The following is a 26,005-nucleotide window of genomic DNA, read 5'->3' as shown; positions in this document are numbered from 1 at the left end:
ATATGCTTATGGAAGTAGAATAGCCAACCCCCCTCTCTCTCTCTCTATATATATATATATTTTTTTTTTTTGGTATAGATCTGATAAGAAAAGATCTTGGAATTTTGTTGGAATTTATAATTACCAGGTTTGCTGGTAGGAATTGAAAGCTTAGAGCTTTATCGGGTTATTGTGTATTTTATCAGAGTTATCAAAGCTTTGGAAGTTTATCAGGTTGCCTTGCCTTTTCTCCTATATATATATATATATATATTTTTTTTTTTTTCTGGATTAGGTCTTTTATCTGGCACTAAGAAAGCCCCCATTGCTCGTTGTGCACTAAGAAAGCCACTATTGAAAGCCCCCATTGCTCGTTTATTCAAAACCAATTTCTGGATTAGGTCTTTTCAAGGCAAGGGTTGCTTTGATGGGTTGGTAGCTTCGATTGAATGCTGCCCCCATTGCTCCATCTTGCTCGTTGTGCTGTATTCTTTGCTTATTGTTTGTTTTGTCGGTCACAGAAATTGGTTATCAGAATCGACCTCAAAGCTCAAAGCTCTGATACCATGTAAAATTTTATGAGGCTCTGAGGAGAAAAGGTTTATGCTGAAGTATTATTTTTATTGATTATCTGTTTTATAGTATTGAATCTCTCTCTTTACACAACTCCTATTCTATATTTATACAAAAAATTCTAACGGTAACATATTGTATCATTGGCACTCTACTGTTCCTAGTCTACTTTATTCAATTTAATTATCTTATCCATAGTTTTAACATTTAGCCACTATTATGAGGCACTGCACGCAACAAAAGAGGATGCTTCCTTTTCATACTTACTCCAATAGCCTCGGTCATGTCCAGTTCATCAGGCTTCAACCCACATGGAAGTTCCCAATTGAAATGATAAAGAAGGTTTGCCAGTGTCAGCTTAACAATCGACCAAGCATAGGATTTACCAGGACAATTCCTATGTCCAGCACCGAATGGAAAGAACTCAAAATCAATTTCTTTCGAATCTGCATTGTCACTATTTTTCTCCAAAAACCGCTCTGGCTTGAACTCCTCTGCATCTTTCCAGTACTTTGAGTCCCTTCCTGTAAATGTACAAACATAATCAAATGATGAGAAGTCTATACTATAAATTTCTTTACTCAGAAATATTTTAATCTTACTTGTTAGACAGTATTAGTGATTTAAAGAAGATGTATACCAATAGCCCACACATTTACAAGCACTGTAGTCCCCTTGGAAATTTCATGGCCGAATATATTACATGTTTCTTGACATAATCGTGGGATTAGCGGAACCACCGGATGTAATCTCAAGGTCTCTTTGACAACAAGATGTAAGAAATCAAGCTTGGCAAGGTCAAATTTGGTTATGCTTTTATGGCCTAGGTGTCGTCTCACCTCATCCTGGGCCTTCTTCATAACTTCTGGATTTCTAACTAGTTCACTCATGACCCACTCCAAAAGTGCAATTGAAGTATGGGTTCCGGCTCCTAAAGCATCCTATAAATCAGGAAAGCAAAATATTAGATTGCAAATTAGCAGAAAGAGCTGGATGCTAATGAAAGAAACAAGTATGCCATAAAGGCTTACAAAGAGAATGGCTTTGGCAGTGTCCATGCTTATTGAGTTCTCTGCGTGAAGTCTTAAAAGTACACTAAGCAAACTCTCCGCTTCTCCAATTACTGCACTTTGTTGATGTTCTTGTATCATACTGTCTAGTAGTTGATTTATAGACTTATGGCACGCCTCAGCCTTGCGCACATACCCACTGATCAGCCTCATGACACGGGATGACGGGAACAGGTCTACGATACTGAACCCTGCTGATAGCACACCAGACAATTGCAATTCGTTCACCAACAAAGCAAAATTTTCCCTGTTGAACATTCTTCCTGTAACGGCTCTTACTGACACTTTATTCAACATTACAGGTATTATTTCAGTAAGATTAATAGTTTGTCTGCTGGATGACAATGATGAAATTACTTGGATCAAGTCCAACACCTCCTCTTCATGTATGGACCTGAAGGATTGGACCCTTGTCGGACTTAGTAACTCTGAAGTGAGGATCCTACGGATCGCTCTCCATTGTTCACCGTATGGTAAAAACGCCACGTTCTTGCCCCCGTAGGTGAAAATTTTCGTGGTGAGCATGATAGGACGATTTCGGAATGTTGCCTCATGGGTTTGAATGATCATACGGGCTGCCTCTCTGGATGAAATTATGATGGTTGGCAATTCGCCTATTTGAAGAAACATGATGGGGCCGTGCTGCTTTGACAGGTGTCTGAGTGCACGATGAGGGATGCTGGAGCGAATAAGATGATGGAGGCTTCCTATAATGGGGAGGGTCCATGGGCCAGGGGGGAGTCTATGACGGTGTTTTGCAATGGTGGATTTGGCTTTGATGAAGAGCAGCAGTAAGATAGAGAGCAAGATGTAAATGGAAGTCATTTCGTTTCATCGGCTGGGCAGAATTAGCAAATGCATTATATATAACACATCTACAGGGAGTATAAATGTAACATCCGGCAATTTTAATTATATTTCTATAATTTATATTGGAGTTATTTGTGATACTGCAAAATTTTAAGGCTACTTATGTAAAAATCTTGAACTTTGAAAAAACCAAAAAGAATGAAGTGGCACTAGTTCCACGTGGCCTTTGCATATGTTGCCATTTCTTTTTTCCATGCACCATTTTGAAACTTCCTTGAAAGGGATTGTCTTTTCTTTATCGGATGAGGATGAAAAAAAGGTAAACTAAAAAATATGAGACAAAAAGAGAAAGAAATAGAGAAAATAAAAACAAATATTTTGATAAAAAAAATATGATACTGAGTGTCGATTGAAATTCCGTCTACGTATTCTGTACTGTCGTTGTAATCAATTTTGGATTTCTGAATTTATGGCTATCAGGTAACTGAATTTCTCTATAATGTGTTTTTGATTTGTTTGGTTGAATTGGATTTTAAATTATGATGCATAATTAATGGGACAGTAGGTATGAGGTTCGAATTTGATTTGTGAAAGGATATGATTGAGTGTTCTGAGAAATTATGAAATAATATGATTGTATGAAATGAAATGATACAAATATTGTGTGACTTATTTTATTGATAATTCCGAACCAGATGCTATCGTCAATTAAATATGTATTCATATTTTGATGTGAATTTGTATGGATTAATTCAGTTTGTTTGAATGGTTGTTTAATTAAGCCAGTTATAAAGAAGCGAATCGTTAAATAACTGGTTATTGAGCTTTATAGCTGACTCTGTATTGTTTTTGTTTGTTATTTTTGTTGCGACGTGAGTTGACAGGATGAAGGATGTATGTGAGAGTGCCTTTCTTGTCGTGACTACGGTCTGGCGGCAGGGTCGTGGCCACTTTGATGTCAGAGCATTCGTTCCTCGGACTGTGTTTGGGTCCAAGTTTCATTTGTTATTTATATCTGATTTGAATTTTGATGTCTGATTCATGAGATCGATATGAAATTTCTTTTAGTATATACCGTTTGATTATCAATTTCATAATATCTAATATCCGTGATACTTGATTATTATCTAATTTATCCATATAATATGTTTCTACTATTTATCCATATTGATTTGATCTAAATTGATTATGTATTTTTGTTTAATAGTATATAATAATTCGATTTGATTGTTGTTTGATAAGTTTTGTTTATTTGAATATGATCCGTTTGAATTTTGAGGACAAAATTTTTTCGAAGGAGAAAATTTGTAACATCCGACAATTTTAATTATATTTTTACAATTTATATTGGAGTTATTTGTAATATTGCAAAATTTTAAGGTTATGTAAAAATCTTAAACTTTGAAAAAAAGAAGAAGAATGAGGTGGCACTAGTTCACGTGGCTTTTGCATATGTTGCCATTTCTTTTTCCATGCACCGTTGGAAACTCCAAAGGATTGTCTTTTATTACTTTATCGGATGAGGATGAGAAAAAGGTAAAATAAAAATGGATGAGATAAAGAGAGAAAGAAAAAGAAAAAAAGAAAAACAAATGTTTTGATAAAAAAAAAATGATATTAAGTCATGTCGATTGAAATTCCGACTACGTCGCGTTGATTTTGTACTGTCGTTGTAATATGTTTTGTACTTCTAAATTTATCGCTATCAAGTAACTGGATTTCTCTATAATCTGTATTTTCAATTTGTTTGGTTGAATTGGATTTTGGATTAGGATTCATATTTAACTGGATAGCAGGTCTGAGGTTCGAATTTAATTTGTGAAATGATATGATTGTTTGTTGTGAGAAATTGAGAAATGATATGATTGTGAGAAATGAAATGATACGGATATTGTGTGACTTGTTTTATTGATAACCCAGACCCAAGTAATATCACCGATTAAATATGTATTCATGTTTGATGTAAATTTATGTGGATTAATCCAGTCTGCTCGAATGATTGTTTAATTAAGCCAATTATAGAGAATCACGTCGTTAAATAACCGGTTATTGAGCTTTGTAGTTAACTTCGTATTATTTCTTTTTTTTTATTTTTGTTGCGACGTGGGTTGACGGAACGAAGGATGGATGTGAGGGTGCCTCTCTTGTCGTGACTCCCGGCCCGGCAGTGGGGTTGTGACAATAAACTTGCTACTATTTCAACCCCAAATCATGGATCTTAGAGCAATAATAATTGATACTAAGAAATAAATGAACTTGTTAACATGTTTAAGAAAGGGGTGGGGAAGGAAGGGTATTTTAGTAATTAATTATTTGGAGTAGCAAAATTAAAAATTAGCTAAGTTTAGAGTGGTATTAGGATGATTTTTAATTTTGGAGTGACATTTTTAATTAAATATAGAGTCCGACTAATGTCATAATTAACATTATAATTTCAGTCTAAGTTATAGCAAGTTATTTTGCGATTTCAAACTCCAAATAGTTGATCCAAATATTAAACGTTACGCATACAGATCAGATATTGGACCGATATGGATATTTTTCATAATTAGTTTGTTGGTCACAAAATATCTATAATATTATTAAAATATTTGTCACTAATTATGCCATAGTGTTATATTATTCATCAAAATATATATCTATATGCAATTTAATAAATAATTGGTATAATATGCAATTTAATAAATCAATTTAAGAACATATAGTAAAATTTGTTGTGGTTTAAGAGTGTAAACGGTCAGATACAAATAGTTAAAAGTCTTACCATATCTTTATCCATTATAATTTTTCGGATACAAATACATATAGTTCCAGAAATGAATACGGATCAAATAATTTAGGTAATTTTTTCGATTCGGATCCGGACGAAATCGGATAATATCTAATCCGTTTACTCCCCTAATGTGCAGTGTATTAATTTAAGATTTTTATGCCTCCACTTTTTACTTTATATTTATTTGTTAATAACAACTATTTTTTTAAAATATATGTCAAAATAAAATCATTAGAGATCGATTCTATTATTTTCTCTACATACACATAATATATTATCACTTTTAAAGTATGCTTTTATATGAATCAACAAATTGAAAAATCAATGTCTAAAATTGTATGCATAGTTGTATATTTGTGAATTGCAAGCTATATATAATAATCAAAATTAATTTGAAATGCCATAATTTTAATTATGCATAGAAAAATGATATAAATCATATCTAACGTTTTTTTTTTTTGACATTTATGTTTAAAATTTTAAATTATTATTTAAAAAAAATGAAGGCATAACGAATGTAAGAAAAATGCACCAGCCTTTAATCCATGTTCTACATATTTAAAAGTTTCTGATTAATATTATACGCGCATAATTAATTTCGGTCATATAGTTTTTTAGATGATTTAATGGACCAAATTATCTTCTGATTAATTAAATTAGTTTTAATATTCATATGTTCAGAAATTTTATTTGTTCTCTCAAATATATTATGTGTTTTTTGTCTGAAAGAATCATTGAAACGATTTAATGGCCCGAATTTATTCATATCCTAAAAAAAAAAAAGCATCAGCTATGACCTCATTTTTTTTTTAAATTCGAATTTTGCCTCCGATATTACTAGTGGTAGGCTCTATCTCCTACCTTTGGTATTCTATTTTTTTTTTTAAGTATTTCTTCAGTATCGACGCTTCATCAATATTTTTGAAATGAAAATATATTTCTGCAAATGAAACATCGATGATAAACTTATGTGGAAATTAAGAAGAGTAGAAAACATTCGCACATCATCAATATTTTTTAAATAAAACATTAAAAAAAAACATCGATACATATTTTCCAAACTTTCAACAGAAAGCCTGGTGACGAAGCCCCTGGGCACCTAGCAAGTCAATGCAATCAGAATAGCAATGAAGCGTCATTTAGGGTTTCAAAACTTCAGTTGAAGTTTTTGATTCTACACAGTTTGTTAATTATTTATCAAGAAAATTTATTTTACAATAATTAACGTTCTAAAATTGAGACTCAATATTAAAAAAAAAGAGTCAATAAAAATATTAATCATGCATGCTCAAACCATATTTTTAATTTTGTTTGAGAAGTTTAAGAAAATGAGGACCATCATTTACTTTTCTCTTTTTTTTTACTTGAACTTAATATGGTGTTTTTGTTTTATTTAGTCATTTGTTCAGAGTTATATATTATTAGGTTAATATTCGCATAATATCTCATCAATTGTTTCCCATTTCTAATTAATGGCAACGTCAGTACGTAGCTCATGTTTCATAATTAAGAGGAAAAATATACATACAATTAATGTATTACTACCAAGATGCTTTCGGTTAAATCAACTGCATTTTCAATTCAAAAAGAGTAATTCTCAACCACTAATAGTGATGTAATATCAAATTATTTATTTCGATATGATATCAAAGACCATGTGGCTCCTCAACCACTAATATTTGATTGAGTGTAAAAAATCATCCAATTTGTCTTACTTATATTTTCAGTACACATATCCAAGCTTTTAAATCTCTATGAGCAAACATTTAAATCCTAAATTTGATAGTTTTGACCCCTAACTATTTATCTTCAAACCAAAAAATAAAAGATTCATTTCATCCAATTTTCACAACAAGAATGAGACACTTTTTGCGAGGATAAAAAAATGATTGTTTGCGACGGACTACTTTCATTGTTCAACTTTTTCTTTTTGCGACGGACAACCGTCATAAATGCGCTTTTTTTCTCGCAAAAAATGTCTACTTTGTTGTAGTGTTTTTTTCTTTGATCATTCTCAAATAAAAACAGAGTATTGCATATAATTGTCAACATACACGAGACCATACCAACAATTTGATAAGTTTAATATATAGTTAAGTTAACAAAATAATATATTATGTTGATTAAAGAAATTATTGAAAAATCTAGATAGAAATATTGTAACTTTTTCTTACTAAATTGCTTATTGAAAACGTTTATACATCATAGTGATATGTAAGAAACTTATGTGATAATTCAAAACAATATTATATAATTATTATAAAGTTTATAAAATGAAAAAAAATACTTCTATTTTACTTATCTTTTAGAGTTATTCTTGACGGAATCTCGAATAACTTGATCCTAAACTAAAATATAAGATAATAAAATAAAGAATAGAGTTTAGAGTCACTTGACACAAGAGTTGATTACGGAGTTCGGCACTAACGCCTACGTCTCCGGGGCCTGCGACCTTCGAGATAGTACACCTTTCTTTACCCAATGAGAAATGAGTATAAGGTGGAACCGGAGAGCCCTTGCAATTTTCTGGGAAGTCACACGGTCCGAGCACAAAATCGACTCACGAGCACTAAAGCCTCAAGGATAACAAAGTGAGCAACTAAGTCTCAAAGGATAGATGATTGATCTCGTAGGATCACTCTAAGAGTTGTTATATTGATTGAATAAGTTTGAGATTGATTGTGAGTATCGAAGTTTAAGTGCACAAGCAAGAACGGTTTTTTCTAGATCTGGAAATTTGAAATATTGAAGTTGGAGGCAGCTAGAGTGATAGTCCAAACCTTTGTATTGCTTCTATTTATAGACAACTGATAAAAAACAAGGTAATTTGCCCCGACCGTTGCAACGGTTCATGGACCGTTACAACGGTAGGTCAACTTACATAGGTTTTGACTAACGGGAACCTTAACGGTGGATTTTTGTGTATAACAGCGAATTTTGCGTATAATGACCATGGAACCGTTGCAACGGTAGGCCTCACTTAGTTCATTCTCAAGTTTATTTTACCAATTTTATAGATTAAATATCATAATATTGAGATGATGCTTCTGCTGTCCAATGACTTGTGCTTCATGACTACATCCTTGATGTTGTATAATAGTTTATTAATTCATCATTGATCTATAATTATTGAACCTTCTGTTGTTATGAACCTATACAATATCTCAAGAGAAAAACTGTAAAATGCAATTTATGTATAGTTTGCAAATCTAGTTAAACAGATAAGTAGATTACGGCACAAGTCAACAATGTTATATTATGATTTTCTTTCTAGTCAAAAATAAAAATTTATCTAATCTCATTAGTTGCATCAATCGGGAATGTAAATTGCATATAAATAGTAGAGAACAAAGTTTTTATGTGAAAGCAGATTGAGCTATAAAATGAAGATTACTAGTAAAGCTTTCTTTATATCTATCAACATACTCAAATTTATCAAGTAATTCTAAAACTCTTTTGATTTTTAAAACACAATAACTCTTGAGTTAGCAATACACCGTAAAATATAAGAGAAAATCAATAATTTACAAAGTAATATTTTCTTAATTTAACAAGTAAATTAACAAGAATATATATAAAAATTACAAAAAAAAAATGAAAGAATTTGAGAAATTTCTTGATGCAAAAACTGCTATTCAATCAGACTAACTCCGATTATCGTTATTTGATTCTCAATAGATCTTATCAAATATCCTCCACCCACCCAACCCTCTATATATCTGAAGTTGCAATTCTTTTTCTACTTAGACCAAAACTAAGAAGAAGGAAAAAAAAATAGAAGTGGACTTTGAAATATTTACAAGTTACACTACAACAAAAAGGACTTTCTGCGACCGGAATTCCGGTCGCAGAAAGTTGAGTCGCCGGTCTCAGATAGGGGGAACGGTCGCTGATCTAACATTCCGGTCGCTGTAAGCCTCGTCGCAGTTACTCTTCTGCTGACGTCAACGGTCTCTGAAAGACGTCAGCCGGTCGCTGATACTTTTCTGCGACCATTTTTTTTCGTCGCTGTTTTTCTTGCTGACGTCATGAAAAAGTTTCTGCGATGTCAGAAAAGGGTCGCTGAAAATAAAAAAAAGGTCTCTGAAAGTTTTTTGCTGACGTCAGAAAAGAATTTCTGCGACCAACAAAACGTTCGAAAAACGGTGGCTGATATAATATTCCGGTCGTAGATACCTTATTTCAGGTTTATAATATTTGTTTTTGTTATTTATATTTGCACCATTTAATTAATTAGTACTACACGTACCAACAGAAACATCGTAACAATCGCATACAACATAAACATCGCATATAACATACATCATAACATAAACATAAAAATCGATTAAAAAAACAACATAAGAATTGCATACAACAGAAACATCGCATATAACATAAGCATACAAATCACATATAACATAAAGATCAAGAAACTGTATATCATCTCATCAAACATAAATATCCGAGTAACTCAAGCAGTAAACAGTAGCATAAACAATAAACAGTATCATCTAACAAGATATAAATATATAAAAAGACCTAAGTAGTACCATCGCCAGCGACATCTGAGTAATGCCCCTCGTCATCATCACCGTCATCATCCTCATCATCCTGAGCGGGCATCGAGGACGGCTGCGTACCCGAACCTCCCTGTGAGGTTTTAAGAAAGTGTTTTAGGTAATTATGATTTAGGGTTTAGAGTTCACAATTAAAAAAACATACTGAAATATCAAATTTCGTACCGAAGAAGCTCTGAACCGAGCCTCCACCTGAGCCTCGATGCGAGCCTCCATCTTATCAAGTAACCGGGAAGATATCCTCTCAACATCTTATTCTGTGAGATGCGTCGATGGCGGCATAGAAGAATATGACTGTGACGAGTGCGACCGAGCACTGCTAGACCCACCAGAGCGAAACATGCCTCTCGAAGTGCCTGAAACATGAAAAGTAAGACAATTAGAATTATCTGACAAAACTAAAAATAAATTTCAAATTTCAAAGAATGTTTATTTTACCTAGAGCACCGAGACTGTAGTTATCACCGTGGGCATTCTGATCATCAACGCCCGTAGTGAACCAGAGATTGCCGTCATATCTGGGCCATTTCTCTTTATCCTCTCCATACTTGTCCTTCATAGCTTTCTCATATTTTAGCTGCAAATTTTATAAAATATAACAATAATGTTACGTACAATATGAACCATGATATTTTATACAACGATTTGAAAGTACTATTACCTGTGCATTTTTAGCCTTAGTACTAACGTATTCCCCCGTCTGCTTGTTCGTATGGGTAGGCTGAAACAGCTCATCGCTCCATCTGGGTTCGCGCTCTTGTGTTTGCTCCTGTTAAGAATTTGAAAGACAATTTCATTTAAAAAAAGGATTATCAAGGTTAGTTCGATTTTATTCAATAAGAATGAAAATATATTAATTTAATGAAAAACAACTTACGACGCTGTTTGTGAACAAGCATGTTCACAGAGCCCGTCGAAGCGCCTGCACCTTCAACATTGGCCCTATTTTCTGCATTTCGCTGGCTCCGACTAGCAAAGGCGTCGCTGCACCAATGATCGACGAGTCCGGGCCAGTACGCTGGCTGGATCCAGGCGTCGTAGGGGCGAGGAGCAGCCCCATGCTCCTTCCACTCGAGCATTGACTCTCCGTATGACTTTTTTGCTGCCGCCTTGCATTTATTCAGCATATCCTGAAGCCGTACATCAGCTATCTTTCTAAATACAGTCCATGGATCTGTCAAAGGTATATTCGGATGAAACTGGTAGTGCTTCTGCAATGTATAGTTAAGAATTAATATCGTTTGTTAGCTTAAAAAAAAAAGTAATTATTAGAGATTTTGTTTCAGAAAGATTTACTTACTAAAATCTCTTCCTGGATAACTTTGCGACTTTCTTCGTCTTCTCTGGATGCCCTGCATCAAAAGTCCTGCAAATAGGAATAATTATTACAAGCACTATAATTAATGCATAATTACAAAATACACAAAAAAATGAATATTACTTGTAACCCCCTATTCGAAGCACTGGTCGCAAAGTCGGATCTACCGCCGGTGCAATATAGGCATTTGGACCGCGACCATTTTTCTGACTAGCCTCTTCTTCCTCTTTTGCTGGTGCCTTTCCCTTCCCTTTTCGACTCGGTGCCATATCTAGAGTTGAGACGATAAAAATTAATTAGTTTCACCTAAAATAATTTGTACTTTGAAAATCTGACCTAATGTCACCTAAAAAATCTGCTACATCTCCTAAAAATAATCTGCTACATCTCCTAAAAATCTGACCTAAGGTCACCTACAAAATCTGCTTAAGTACAAGTGAAATCAGCTTAAAAGTTAAAGCATAAACCAATTCGATCTAACCAATTCTAACCATGTCTTAATAGTTAACAATTAAGTGTGACAATATTTTCACCAACTTAAACCATATCTCCTAAAAATCAGAGAGATGGAAGAAATATAAAATTACCTATAAAGAGAGGATGGTGAGGCGTGAGAGAGACAGACCCGAGAGAGAGACAATTTGCTCGTCTATACCACAAATTATCTCCTTTGTACCTGTAAGATCAATATGAGGTTGGAATAGGGGTACATGCACTCAGTAGCCACTAGTGGTACATGCACCACTGGTACAAGCAAAGCCTTCAAAAAGGGCTGATTTGACCCCTACTGACAAAACAGAAAATATGGACCAAAATAGGGACTCAAATGCAAATCTAAAATTACAGTCAAATAAAGGACTCAAAAATACACAACTTCAAACAAGTTTTACATTTTTATGATTTTATTTCGATTTTTAATGAATTTTCAAAGTTGGACATTTGAATCTGGAAAATGCTGAAAAAAACAGTGCATATAACCTGTGCTGTCCGCACTGCCTTTTGATGATTTTACAGGGACCAAACTGTAAAATAAAAATTACAGATAGGTAGATTACTCCAAGCTGATCAAAATGGACATTTCATTTGCATCATTTGGGTTTATGAATTTCTACAAATAACCACAATCAGTCTAATAACCTATATTATTTTATTATAATTTCTACAAATAAAAAATTCCCGCAGATCATGTTTTGCTCCCTCCGTCTATGAATTTCTTCATAACCACAATCAGTCTAAAAAATTCCCGCAGATCATGGGGCGGTTGGGATCAGAACTCACTCAAAATTTGAGGTAAATTAGGTCATATGAATTCCATGCACACATAAGTGGTGGAGAAGAAAAGAGAAGAGAAATGTACCTGAGGCAGCGGCGGGGGGCGAGCGAGTTGATCTTTCTTCTTCGCGCAGGCAGAGGCAACGGACTGGCACAGGACGACACGGCTGCTCGGAAAGAAGAGTAGAGAACCGGCGTAAGAAGAAGAGGAGAGGAGGCCTTCGCTTGTTTCACCTAACTAACGGGAGAGAAGCGGGGTGAGAAGAAGAGGAGGCACGAGTTTAGGGTTAGGGTTTAGGTTTAGGCGGAGCGATCGATCGACAGAGACAGAGAGCGAGAGAGAAGAGAAAGGGTTTTAGGCGCGATGCTGCGTGGCGCCTTTTTTTTTCGGAAAAAAATACTTTCTGCGACCGGCGCAATAACCGGTCGCTGATGCCGGTCGCCGGAGAATATTGGTTTTTCTTTTTTTTGGGGGGGGGAAATAATTTTCTTCGACCGGCGTCCTTTCCGGTCGCTGATAACGGTCGCAAAAAATCCGTTTTGTTGTAGTGTTAATATTAACCAACTAAAATTGAGTCAATAAAAAAAAAGAATTTTACCTTAGCATTTTACTACAATTTTTATAACGTTCTAAAATTGAGACTCAATATTAAAAAAAAAAGAGTCAATAAAAATATTAATCATGCATGCTCAAACCATATTTTTAATTTTGTTTGAGAAGTTTAAGAAAATGAGGACCATCATTTACTTTTTTTTTTTTTTACTTGAACTTAATATGGTGTTTTTGTTTTATTTAGTCATTTGTTCAGAGTTATATATTATTAGGTTAATATTCGCATAATATCTCATCGATTGTTTCCCATTTCTAATTAATGGCAACGTCCGTAGCTCATGTTTCATAATTAAGAGGAAAAATATACATACAATTAATGTATTACTACCAAGATGCTTTCGGTTAAATCAACTGCATTTTCAATTCAAAAAGAGTAATTCTCAACCACTAATAGTGATGTAATATCAAATTATTTATTTCGATATGATATCAAAGACCATGTGGCTCCTCAACCACTAATATTTGATTGAGTGTAAATTATTGCAATGACTTTTATTTATACGATAACTAATACCCTTGCAACAAGGGTGCACATTAAATAAGGTTATTAGAAATAATGTTTCACATGGGCCTTAATTTAATTTTTGGGAAATGTTCTAGCTCTTCGAGTTATCATACTCGAGCGCGCACTCCAATTAGTTTAATAAAAAAAATCATCCAATTTGTCTTATATTTTCAGTACACATATCCAAGCTTTAAATCTCTATGGGCAAACATTTAAATCCTAAATTTGATAGTTTTGACCCCTAATTATTTTTGTCTTCAAACCAAAAAATAAAAGATTCATTTCATCCAATTTTCACAACAAGAATGAGACACTTTTCGCGAGGATAAAAAAATGATTTTTTGCGACGGACTACCATCATTGTTCAACTTTTTCTTTTTACGACGGACTACCGTCATAAATGTATTTTTTTTTCTCGCAAAAAGTGTCTACTTTGTTGTAGTGTTTTTTTCTTTGATCATTCTCAAATAAAAACAGAGTATTGCATATAATTGTCAACATACACGAGACCATACCAACAATTTGATAAGTTTAATATATAGTTAAGTTAACAAAATAATATATTATGTTGATTAAAGAAATTATTGAAAAATCTAGATAGAAATATTGTAACTTTTTCTTACTAAATTGCTTATTGAAAACGTTTATACATCATAGTGATATGTAAGAAACTTATGTGATAATTCAAAACAATATTATATAATTATTATAAAGTTTATAAAATGAAAAAAAATACTTCTATTTTACTTAACTTTTAGAGTTATTCTTGACGGAATCTCGAATAACTTGATCCTAAACTAAAATATAAGATAATAAAATAAAGAATAGAGTTTAGAGTCACTTGACACAAGAGTTGATTACGGAGTTCGGCACTAACGCCTACGTCTCCGGGGCCTGCGACCTTCGAGATAGCACGCCTTTCTTTACCCAATGAGAAATGAGTATAAGGTGGAACCGGAGAGCCCTTGCAATCTTCTGGGAAGTCACACGGTCCGAGCACAAAATCGACTCACGAGCACTAAAGTCTCAAGGATAACAAAGATAGCAACTAAGTCTCAAAGGATAGATGATTGATCTCGTAGGATCACTCTATGAGTTGTTATATTGATTGAATAAGTTTGAGATTGATTGTGAGTATCGAAGTTTAAGTGCACAAGCAAGAACGGTTTTTTCTAGATCTGAAAATTTGAAATATTGAAGTTGGAGGCAGCTAGAGTGATAGTCCAAACCTTTGTATTGCTTCTATTTATAGACAACTGATAAAAAACAAGGTAATTTGCCCCGACCGTTGCAACGGTTCATGGACCGTTACAACGGTAGGTCAACTTACATAGGTTTGGACTGACGGGAACCGTAACGGTGGATTTTTGTGTATAACAGCGGATTTTGCGTATAACGGTCATGGAACCGTTGCAACGGTAGGCCTCACTTAGTTTATTCTCAAGTTTATTTTACCAATTTTATAGATTAAATATCATAATATTGAGATGATGCTTCTGCTGTCCAATGACTTGTGCTTCATGACTACATCCTTGTTGTTGTATAGTAGTTTATTAATTCATCCTTGATGTATAATTATTGAACCTTCTGTTGTTATGAACCTATACAATATCTCAAGAGAAAAACTGTAAAATGCAATTTATGTATAGTTTGCAAATCTAGTCAAACAGATAAGTAGATTACAGCACAAGTCAACAATGTTATATTATGATTTTCTTTCTAGTCAAAAATAAAAATTTATCTAATCTCATTAGTTGCATGAATCGGGAATGTAAATTGCATGTAAATAGTAGAGAAGAAAGTTTTTATGTGAAAGCAGATTGATCTATAAAATGAAGATTACTAGTAAAGCTTTCTTTATATCTATCAACATAGTCAAATTTATCAAGTAATTCTAAAACACTTTTGATTTTTAAAACACAATAACTCTTGAGTTAGCAATACACCGTAAAATATAAGAGAAAATCAATAATTTACAAAGTAATCTTTTCTTAATTTAACAAGTAAATTAATAAGAATATATATATATATAAATTACAAAAAAATGAAAGAATTTGAGAAATTTCTTGATGCAAAAACTGCTATTCAATCAGACTAACTCCGATTATCGTTATTTGATGCTCAATAGATCTTATCAAATCTCCTCCACCCACCCAACCCTCTATATATCTGAAGTTGCAATTCTTTTTCTACTTACACCAAAACTAAGAAGAAGAAAAAAAAAATAGAAGTGGACTTTGAAATATTTACAAGTTTATATTAACCAACTAAAATATATAGTAGGCAGACATTAAACAGAAAAATGAGGAGAAAGCTATTCAAGAATAATACTGTCAAAATCTTAGATTATCTAAATTATTAAATTGTCAAATCGACTAAATTTTGATATTTTATTTTTTTAGTAGACATTCATATTGAAAATATAATTTACTAAGCAATCATTTTAATTTTCAGATATTTAAGAGCAACAATATTATCAAAATTGGATTATAAATTTAATGGATCCAATTAAATGTAAACCAATTATTTGAACCGAGTTATTTAGTTTTTTTAGAAACATTTATAAGGATAAGATGTAAACTGTTATTTCTGTTATAATTTTTTAAATTCAATTGTAATAAATAATCAACAAAATTTTATATGATTCTAAATTATAATTTCTAGACCAAAGAAATATTTTGTTTGTAAACTAAATTATGTATAATTTAACTCTGAAAAAATAGATTATACATGTGTACAAAACTTCAATAGGCTCCCACAGTTCGAAAATTAATATTTTAAACCTGTAAATAGTAAATAGACAAGTTTTTTGTACCATGTTAATGATAGGTTTCAAGATTTACACTACTCAATACAAAATAGTTTCAAGTTGCCATTACGGTGTAACCTTTTTATATACGTAAGCTGTCCGTTTTAACAAAAATTCTGTCAAAATAACATTTTAATACTGCTTATTAGTTTATGAAAAATATTAATATTTGATTATTTTCATGAACTTGGTTGCGATTGAAACAATTTCATCCGAGAAATAATTTTAAAAAATAACTTGTCACTGCCAGCAACGACTGAATTTAGAGAAAAAGATAATGAGATATAATTTATGAAGAATTTGTCAGCAACTCAATCCAAATGTAGCCCATTATTTCATGCAAATATGAAAGGCGAGAATGCACCTCATCATATACCAATAAATGTTGAATGTAATCCAAGTCAGCAGCCAAGTCAGCAAGGCGCATAAGAGCTGCAGTTTCTAGAAGCTACATTTTTAGTTGTAGGTCTATTTCTGTTAAGAATTAGTTGTAACCAGGTTGTTAATTATAGTCAGCCACGTTCTCTGTTTAGACGTGTGCAGGAAAGGGTAGTTTCTATATTTAGTTTGTCATGTAGTGGGTTGGTTATAGGCTAGTTATAGTAGCGTTATTTTGGGATTAGTGGGTTCTAAATATAGCTGTCTGTAGTGGGAGTAGTTGGTTCTAAATTTAGATGTTGTAATACTTTAAATTCTGAAATCTTGTAATCACGTTATGCAGAAAAGAAGTAATGTAGTAGTGAATTTCAGCAGAAATTCTTTGTCTCTGTTTTTGTTCTTCCAGAAAATTCCAACAATAAATACCAGATTCGTAAAGACCCAAATCAAATTCTCTTTTAAAACCCGATAAGTATCATTTTTGCTTGGCCCAAAAATACTTGGGTTTATCATCAAATGGCGAATGCCTAAGCATATGGATAAGCACGTGGTGGGCTCGTTTCGACCAGGTTCTGGCACGCGCATTTGCTTCCTCCGGCTCCGCATTAAACGAAATATAGTTCTTTTGTGGTGCGAATATATTTTGAGTTTGTGAAAGGAGTTTTGTTGGAAGAACTAAATGATTCGTTTCACCAAAATCAACTTTTAGGGTGTCTCAAAAAGAAACAACGGAAATATCCGAGGTGTTTAGTCTCCGGCTATGTTAGCTCAATACTCTAATGTGGACTTCGTACTGTATTGGACACTGACACGCATCCGATACGACCACGATACGAGGTGTTTAGTCTCCAGCTATGTTACTCCAATACTCTTATGTGGACTTCGAACCCGTATCGGACACTGATGAGTCAAAGATAATTGAATATGCTTACATAAAATCTCTAGGCCTAAATAGAAGGGAATGGGCCGCACCTCTTAAATAATATTAAATATGCGTGTCGGACAGAAGCAAAACGCACGTATCCTGCTATATCTCATGGTATGACGCACACATATCGGAAATCGACACGCATCGGATACGGCTACAATACGTATCGGCTTAGGTGACATAATACAATGAGATACGTGCGTCATACCATAAGATACAGCAGGATACGTGCATTTTGATATTATTTAAGGAGTGCGGCCCATTCCCTTCTATTTAGGCCCAGAGATTTTATGTAAGCATATTCAATTATCTTTGACTCAATGGTTACCTTATTAAATTTGGCTTCAGCGTGATTCGATCACCCGTTATTCGATCACCCGTTACTTGGTTGAATGCCAAAAGACTTTGCCACTGTACTACATGATTTTATATGATAAATGCTAGTATCTATCATATATAATATATACTTGAGGTTAAGCCTTAGATTTTTATGTTCAAGTTATGATTATACAGTAACAACATTCGTGAGTTATTCGCGAATAATTTGGAACTGAGCACCCTACGAATCAACGAGATATAAAACAGTGATTTCATTATTTAATGATTTATTCGCAAATTATTTGTGAATTATACGAATTCGCCGTATAAATCGCGTTTTATTCGAAAGATTCGTCGCCCTCGCACTTTTTTCTTTTGAAAAACTAACCTTTTCGTTTAACAAATATTACAACAAATGCCACTGCCTTTTCAATTACCCATGTGCGTGCCTGGGAGTCTGCACTGAGTCAGATGAAAATGTTATTTTTCTTTTATTTTTGTTTGTTTGAGTCAAGTCTCTACAGAGATTCTTCATAAACAAACAATGTAGACATTTGTGTCAGATACATAAAAATAATTCATTAAGCGTTTTCATTTTTTTTTGGGGGCTTTTTTTGTTTATTGTACCGAATCATTTCTGAATTATACCTAAATCACGAATTTTTTATCCCTCTGAACCGAACCGGAACTATTCATTTGTCACTATGTATGATTATGATTAATCTAAATATCACGATTAAATAATAAAAAAATAATATATATAAAAGACGTATCATATCCTACATTTTTGAAAATTACTGTATCGCTATATCCATATCATATCCGATACGATACCCGTACTCGTATTCATGCAACGAAGCTCAAAAGCCACAATTAGATATGTTCATCGGATCGGTTCGGTCGAAATCGAACCAAACTAGACAAACCAAGGTTTTATTTCGGTTTCAAAAATAGAACCAAACTGAACCGTTTTAGCCTATCAACCGAACCGAATAGAACCAAAGTTTTATTTCGGTTTGTTCGGTTCAAACCGAAGTATATTAAAAGATTACAAATCAAAATCAAATTGTAAAGATTCAAGCATACATTGTTGATACCGAACATAAAAATTCAATTAACAGAAACCACAATCTAGATTCCGTCCAATACTCCAACTACTCAAGCAAGAAGTCAAGAACTCAAAAACAATCATCCATGGATTACCTAGCTTGTTAGAGCTGTGCTGATCCCATCCCAGCGTGCAGTGACCTCCCTCTCTCAATCAATCAGAAATACACAATCGAAGCAATCACAATTGAACCGAGAATCAATTTTACTGATAACAGTGAACTGAGTTCACAAGAGATACAAAATTCCTATGAGAAAATTGCCAATTTCTGTAAAGTTTTTCATGAGCTATTATCAACAGAAGTAAAGGCCTTACATAGGCAATGCTATAACAATAAAGATTAAGCTAAAAACAGTCTTTATTAAGCTCTAATCACTGTACGGCCTCCATCTCAGCAAAGCGAATCTTCAAGAAGCGGTTATGGCGAAACAAACCTTAAACAACCTGACACTGTGATCAGAATCGACCTCTCCAGTTATGCTCGTATCGTCCCCTCTGTTTCTGTTGTCTTGGGCCCCTTTGTCATCCTCACTGTGAACTAAAGCTTTCACGCTGTTTTTCACGCTGTTCTCCAAGTTGATGGGCCCATCGTCAGAGGGTGGTTCAATTAATACGGGCTGCCCTTTGCGTCTGACCCTTTCTCCTTTCTCTTTTCTCTTTTCAAACTCCAACAATTCAACGGTTATCCCCAAATCAACTGGGCCACGCAGCACAGCGCTTCTGTACTAGATTTTTGACTTAACTATATATTACAACAGTTGATTCTGTATTCGATCGTATATGAGAAGGTACTTGCCGATTTGTGCTCTTAGGAGATTTGAAGAAGTAATAAATTAAAAGAGAAACGAAGTGGGGAAAAACCTTTTTACCAAAAAAAGAAAACGAAGTGGGGAGAAGGGAAGGGAGAGACAGCAAAAGTGGAAGTGGGGATCTAGGGTGGGACCCAACTGGAATTAAAAAAATCAAAAGATCTAAAGAGTGGGAGAAAAGAGAAGACTGGGTTCGCATAGCCGCTGGGTTTGAAAATTTTGAATTCGCAACTGGTGTTTGGGTTAATCAGTTCGGTTCAGTATATTTGGTTTTAAAAATATTTAAACCGAATCAAACCGAAGTATTAAATTGATTTTAGAAAATGAACTGAACCGATCTATTAAATAAAAAAAACCGAACCGTATAGTCCAATCTAATTTGGTTCGGTTTAAAGCCGATTAAACAGGACCCAATGAACACCCCTAGTCACAATCAAGAACATTTATTAATTTCGGATTGTTCTTGGATCTCTAGATGATCTCAAGTTCTAGTTATAATGGATTTTAAATTCGTCAAATTTAGTTTCTCTGAGCTATTTTGAGTAATTTGAATTATTTGAGCTTTCAAGCCAAATAGTCAATTGGATTGCATCTGTCAATATTAATTAGCTTCACGTTATTTGAATTGTTTTCTACTAAAAAATGATTAGCAAAGCATAGCACTGTTTAAATTGCTTGCTAGTCACATGCATATTAGCTAAGCGTAGCACAAAAAAATGGTCAATCTGTTTGAATTGTTTTCTAGTCAAAATGATTTTGAAGTAACACTTATTTTCTTCAGTCAAACCATATTTCAATGTAAACACATCGGTATAAAATTGCACACAATAGTTGACCATGAAAAAAGATCAATGTAAAGACATTCATTTACAATCGAATAATAAAAGTTGACTGATGAAGAGATACATTAGGAAAAATCATACCTAACTAGCCTTTTTGTTATATAAATAAAATGTAAATACCTTGTAATTGCATATATGTAAGGTTCAACATAAAAAAGCTAGAAACTTATTTTTTATGTCAATTTAAGACTAAAATAATTGTAGTGGATTTCTTCTGTTGTATTAACGTTGGCATGAACCGGAACGAATGCGTGAAACTAATTTTTTCAGAAATAAATTTGTTACATTGCTCTTGAATTTTGAAATTTTATGAAAATTTATAGGTCCGGACTAACTTAGCTCCTTCTTAGAATTTTATTGATCTCTATAGAATTCTAATTTGTAATTAATTAGGATTAAATTTCAGTTTAAAATTAGAATAAATCCTTAAATTCATATTGATAATTAGAATTAAAAGTTAAAGAATTGAAAATTATAAGTCAGAGTATTAGTAATTATAAGTTAAACAAAATTTTATTTTTATCTAATACTAAATTAATTAATAATTTTTTATTCTATTAACTATTAAATCTATTTCGCTATTTTTTTTTGTCCAAAGAAAGTCCTAAATTGGTTCATGTTTGCGCTATTATTAATTATTCAGATTTTGGAGGTAGGATTTGGTACAGGAACTTGTCCAAAACATTGAAAGGTGTTAGTCTCGGTGGGTCCCACGAGAAATTAGAAGTCAAAGTGAAAATAATATGTGAGGTCTAAGTCTCACATTCTAAAAAAAGAAAGTCAAAGTGAAAATAACATGTGACGTCTAAGTCTCACATTCTAAAAAAAGAAAGTCAAAGTGAAAATAACATGTCAAGTCAAATTCGGCTTGCTAAAGTGGGTGTTTAATTTTTTTGAAAAATAAAACGTTGAAGTCAAAGTCTCAAATTCAAGAGAATTAAAAAAAAATAGAAAAGGATTATAAAAGAAAAAATAATATAATTTTTAGAATCAACTTATTACTGTTCTACTTTGTAACTGATATCACAGAGATGAATCAAGATTTTCAAATTATGAAAGTCAAACACAATGTGATAATCAATTATATAAACAAAATTCCAGCTAAGAATAAAACTCAATTTTTATAACCTGTATGCCGCAGCATTTTACTACAAATTATATAGAAAATCCAGCATCAATAAAAAAAAAAACTGAAAAAAAAATAAAGATCAATTAAGTCCAATTAAATTTACATAAATCCACCACTGACCGATACCAAACCAACTAGCAATTCAATTACTGTTGCTGACGAAGGTAGATTTTTGCCAAATTTGCCTCTCTCAATCCTCTAGTATTGAAGCAACATCCAAACTCCGTCCCAATATGAGAAATAAGCCTTATGCTTGGTTTTTGTTTATGTAGATGTGTAAGTCTTCTTCTTTTGTTTATGGAGATGTGTATGTCTTTTTCTTTTGTTTATGAAGATGGGTATGCATGTTTTCTGATAGTAAAATAGTTAAATAGTAAAATTTACTTGTTGAATTTTCTTATGTTGTTTTATATATCTAATCTTGTTTATAATTAATATGGCTAGCAAATTGGGAGCTAGCTAATTTAAAAATAAAATTCCCAAAAAAAATATCAACTTGTATCGGTACATGAATAGGAGAAACGAATTTCTTCTATCGGTACATAAATTACTACCTAGACGAAGAATAATTTTTCTATCGGTAATGTGTTTTATACCAATAGAAGATGATTAGTTAATATTGGTATGGAAATGCTACAAAAATTCTTGTTTTTTTTTATCGTGTTGGTCTCTAGCGGTACTGAGGAATTTGTTAGCAGATTCAGTTTTTATTCGATAGAAGACTGCAGTTCTGTAGCAGTGATTACAATTAATTATAGATTAATAAATAGTTTAACTAGTAAATTATGATATATACTTGTTGAGTTGTCAATTTTATAATTTCCTAGCTTACAAAACGCATGGTAGGGTCAAATATTTATTACTTCTTCCGTGTCATTACACGCAGCTTAATTTGAATATGTCACATCAAAAGGAATTACAAACTCCAACAGCGTTTTCCATTATTTTTCAAAAAGAGTACAACCAAAAAGAAAATTCTTCAGCATCTATAAGTACAACTGTCATGTTAATTACCATCTCAAACTACAACCAGTAGCCTCTCTCTGTCTCTGTATCTCTCTCTCTATATCTCAAAAATGCAAGTCTTGAGTACCTCAGTCACCATTCCATACACACGACAACGTGGTAACTTTAACCGTGCCTACTTTGAAAACCATGCGAGTCTTCGTAGGACGCATGCAAAGCCATTGCATCAAAAGTTTCTTCCTGTGCTTAAGCCGGGTCTATCTTTGTCTCCGTCGTTGCTAAGAGACAAATCGTTTGTCTGCAAGGCCAGTGCTGAAATATCATGGGTGGATGGGAATGTACTGAAGATGCTCAGGCCATATGTTAAACTAGGTCGCATAGACACTTACGGGCTAGCGGTTCGGCTGCATTCCTGGCCTGCTTTTTGGTAGATATAAAAATTACAACTATGCTATATACATTAATTTTATGAAACATTTGTATTGCAAGATAATATTATGGATGGTTAGGTGTTATGTATGATTTAAGGAACATTATAAGTATATGAATTGCTAGAAAATTAATGCAAATTTATGTATTTGCAAAGTTGCAACATGTAAACTATTTAGACGTCAAGACTTTTCTTTTTGGTTCCCTTCTTTGTTTCTTTTGTTGAAAGTTTTCTTATGATCAGTTTTGATCTTCTGTGGCATCTATATTTATGTACTTTTCTATTGATAAAAATGTGCATATATACTACCAATGACAGGTCAATTATGCTGGCAACAAAACCTGGAACGCTTCCTGATTTCAAATTATTCGGACTCTATTACTTGATGTCTTTCCTTATATTTGCCTCCGGTTGCGTTTCAAATGACCTCGCTGATATAAACTACGACAGAAAGGTAAGTTTAATATATCTTAAAAAACTGTATGTTTTATTTATCTAGTGTACATTTTCCGTAAAACATATTGTTGTATTTAGTTGTCATTACTGTTGTATAGATTACCAACTTATTATTTTTTTAAAATAATAAAAACCCAACAACCAATCTCCTGTTCATTTTTTCCTTATAAAAGTCACTGGAATTCAACCTAGCTATCTTGACTCCTGACTCCTGAGGAAGAAGTCATCCACTAAACATAGCAACACAGTGCTTTTCTTCACAATTTGTGATATTGCAGTACACTCCTAGGTTTACTGGTCAACTATGTTTTGTATATAGTTATTAGCCTTCAATTGATATAATTGTCTCTCTCAATCTATATCTCAGGTAGAGCGTTGCAAGACTAGACCACTGGTATCTGGTGAGATCACACCAGTTCAAGGGTGGTTGTTTTGGGCATTCATTATCTCGTTGCTTGTACCGCTTGTTCTACAACTCAACAAATTATGGTATGATAAAGAAAGGAATATTGTAACATTATTTTATCATATTAAATGACACATCAAATTGTTCCTTTCCCGTAGTAATTATTTTGAAATCTTTTTACTATTGGTAAAATAGTATTGCGCTAGCAGCAGTGGAACAAGTATTGTGGCTTGCTTATCCTCTTATGAAGAGAGTTACATACTGGGTATGTTTTGAACTAGTGCAATTATTTGGTTTCTTTCAATTTTTCAAACTTAATAAAAATATATATAGAATCACTTCAATTAACTGATTTTGTTAATGACTTGATGGGTTAAATATTACAGACTCCAGCTTTTCTTGGTCTAGTCCAGAGCTGGGGTGCTACACTCGGCTGGGCAGCCGTAAAAGGAAATTTGAATGATGTTCGCATTTTCCTCCCCGTACACATTGCTGGTATATGCTGGACAATGGTATATGAGACAATATATGCACATCAGGTATAATTATTTATTTAACTTTTGAATATCACACTCCACAAGTTGAATTTTCAAGCTTAATTTACGATAATTTTACTAGGATTCTTGTGTCAACAAGATGATAGATAAACCTAGTACTTATTAATTACTAATTAATTTCACACATGTCTATAACAATATTGGTAAATTTCCTATCATAATTCTAGTGCTACTTTTATTTTTTCATTAAAAACAGGATAAAAATGAAGACGCGGAAGCCGGAGTTAAATCCATAGCATTGTTGTTTGGAGATTCGACAAGAACTTGGCTGCTTGGATTTGCAACCATTTGCATTGGAAGCTTGATGTTTGCTGGCTACAATGCTCATATGGGTATATTTGTGAGCTTAATTGCAAGATATATAACATTGGCTTAAAATGTTAAATTGAATCTCTTAAAATCAATCAATTTAGTGAGTGGTGCATGTACATACTGAATTTGTTAACTTTTGTTGTCAAATTTAATTCAACTCATTTTATTTTTCTTTTTGTTAGGTTGGCCCTTCTACTTATCTATGATTCCTGCATTTGGACACCTATTATGGCAGACATACTCAGTTGACTTGTCAGATGGTTTTGATTGTTTTATGAAGTACCAAATTATCAGCTATTTTTTCTTTATTCTTATAAAATATGACAAGTTCCTTTGCCTGTTTTCTGGGGTTTAGGCCAAAAATATTACTTCAAAACACTTTCAGAAGAACTTTTTATATTCATCAAAGGGCTGAACCAAACCATTTTAATTATAATGATTAACTTAGAATGCATCATAACAATTTGGAATTTTCCAAGGTCTTAGATTAATTCAACACTCTGCAAGTGTTGAAAATTGAATATCATCAAACTAAGATCTCAGATTAATGACACCAATAAAGGGAGAAGGGAAAAAACAGTAATAGGCAGAACATTTTTTTTATTTCAAACCATCTTATAAGTAAACAAATCACCACTCATTACAGAGTGCAAAACTGTCAAAACTTTGAACAGTCTCAGTTACCATAAAATTCAATGTTAAGCTGCAGGTTAATTTGTGTTTCAATTTTTTTGCAGATTTAGAACAACCAAATGGTTTGGAGCAATAGTTTTGGCTGGAATGATACTAGGAAGGATTGTTTACTGAGTCAGGTACTTCTACAGCAAGAGTGTCGACTAATCAGGACAATATATGGAAACAAGGGATGAGCATTTTGTTTCTCACTTTTGGATTCTAAATAATAGTGCATGTCAAAGGGTATGTGTAGTTACATTAGAGAATTTTTTAAAATGACCACAAAATAAACTTGATTTTTTTTAGTAAACAAAATAAACTTGATTTGAGGAGATGCCAAATCTTGTATGCTGTGTTGGGTTTTGATAGAAGCAAACAGATGTAAAATAACAAAGGTTTTTGTTACTGGT

General features: G+C 33.0%; 1 protein-coding gene and 1 pseudogene across 2 annotated transcripts; one reads left to right on the top strand and one right to left on the bottom strand.

Annotated features, from left to right (window-relative positions):
* Window positions 1-759: 759 nt before the first annotated feature.
* On the bottom strand, window positions 760-2,458 carry LOC144545472 (desmethyl-deoxy-podophyllotoxin synthase pseudogene; annotated as a pseudogene). The gene is made up of 3 exons (XR_013508533.1): window positions 1,584-2,458; window positions 1,193-1,493; window positions 760-1,076 (listed from the first exon to the last, which is right to left on the bottom strand). The product of XR_013508533.1 is annotated as a desmethyl-deoxy-podophyllotoxin synthase pseudogene (transcript).
* A 20,379-nt stretch (window positions 2,459-22,837) lies between these two features.
* Window positions 22,838-26,005, top strand: LOC144545728 (4-hydroxybenzoate geranyltransferase 2-like). The gene is made up of 8 exons (XM_078294276.1): window positions 22,838-23,186; window positions 23,508-23,643; window positions 24,013-24,134; window positions 24,247-24,316; window positions 24,438-24,590; window positions 24,805-24,940; window positions 25,103-25,199; window positions 25,658-26,005. The coding sequence occupies exons 1-8, from the start codon at window positions 22,870-22,872 to the stop codon at window positions 25,725-25,727; spliced, it is 1,101 nt and encodes a 366-aa protein (XP_078150402.1). The 5' UTR covers window positions 22,838-22,869; the 3' UTR covers window positions 25,728-26,005.

The sequence above is a fragment of the Carex rostrata genome, chromosome 28 (assembly GCF_964058835.1).
Source record: "Carex rostrata chromosome 28, lpCarRost1.2, whole genome shotgun sequence".
NCBI classification, from domain to species: Eukaryota; Viridiplantae; Streptophyta; class Magnoliopsida; order Poales; family Cyperaceae; genus Carex; species Carex rostrata.
This window is presented reverse-complemented; position numbering and strand designations above follow the sequence as displayed.

What these genes read in the sequence shown, in the direction of transcription:
- LOC144545728 (XM_078294276.1), top strand. Translation starts at nt 22,870, where the DNA reads ATGCAAGTCTTGAGTACCTCAGTCACCATTCCATACACACGACAACGT. An exon ending in TGAAGAGAGTTACATACTGG is followed by an intron (nt 24,317 to 24,437) that starts GTATGTTTTGAA and finishes TAAATATTACAG; the next exon opens with ACTCCAGCTTTTCTTGGTCT. An exon ending in AGACAATATATGCACATCAG is followed by an intron (nt 24,591 to 24,804) that starts GTATAATTATTT and finishes CATTAAAAACAG; the next exon opens with GATAAAAATGAAGACGCGGA.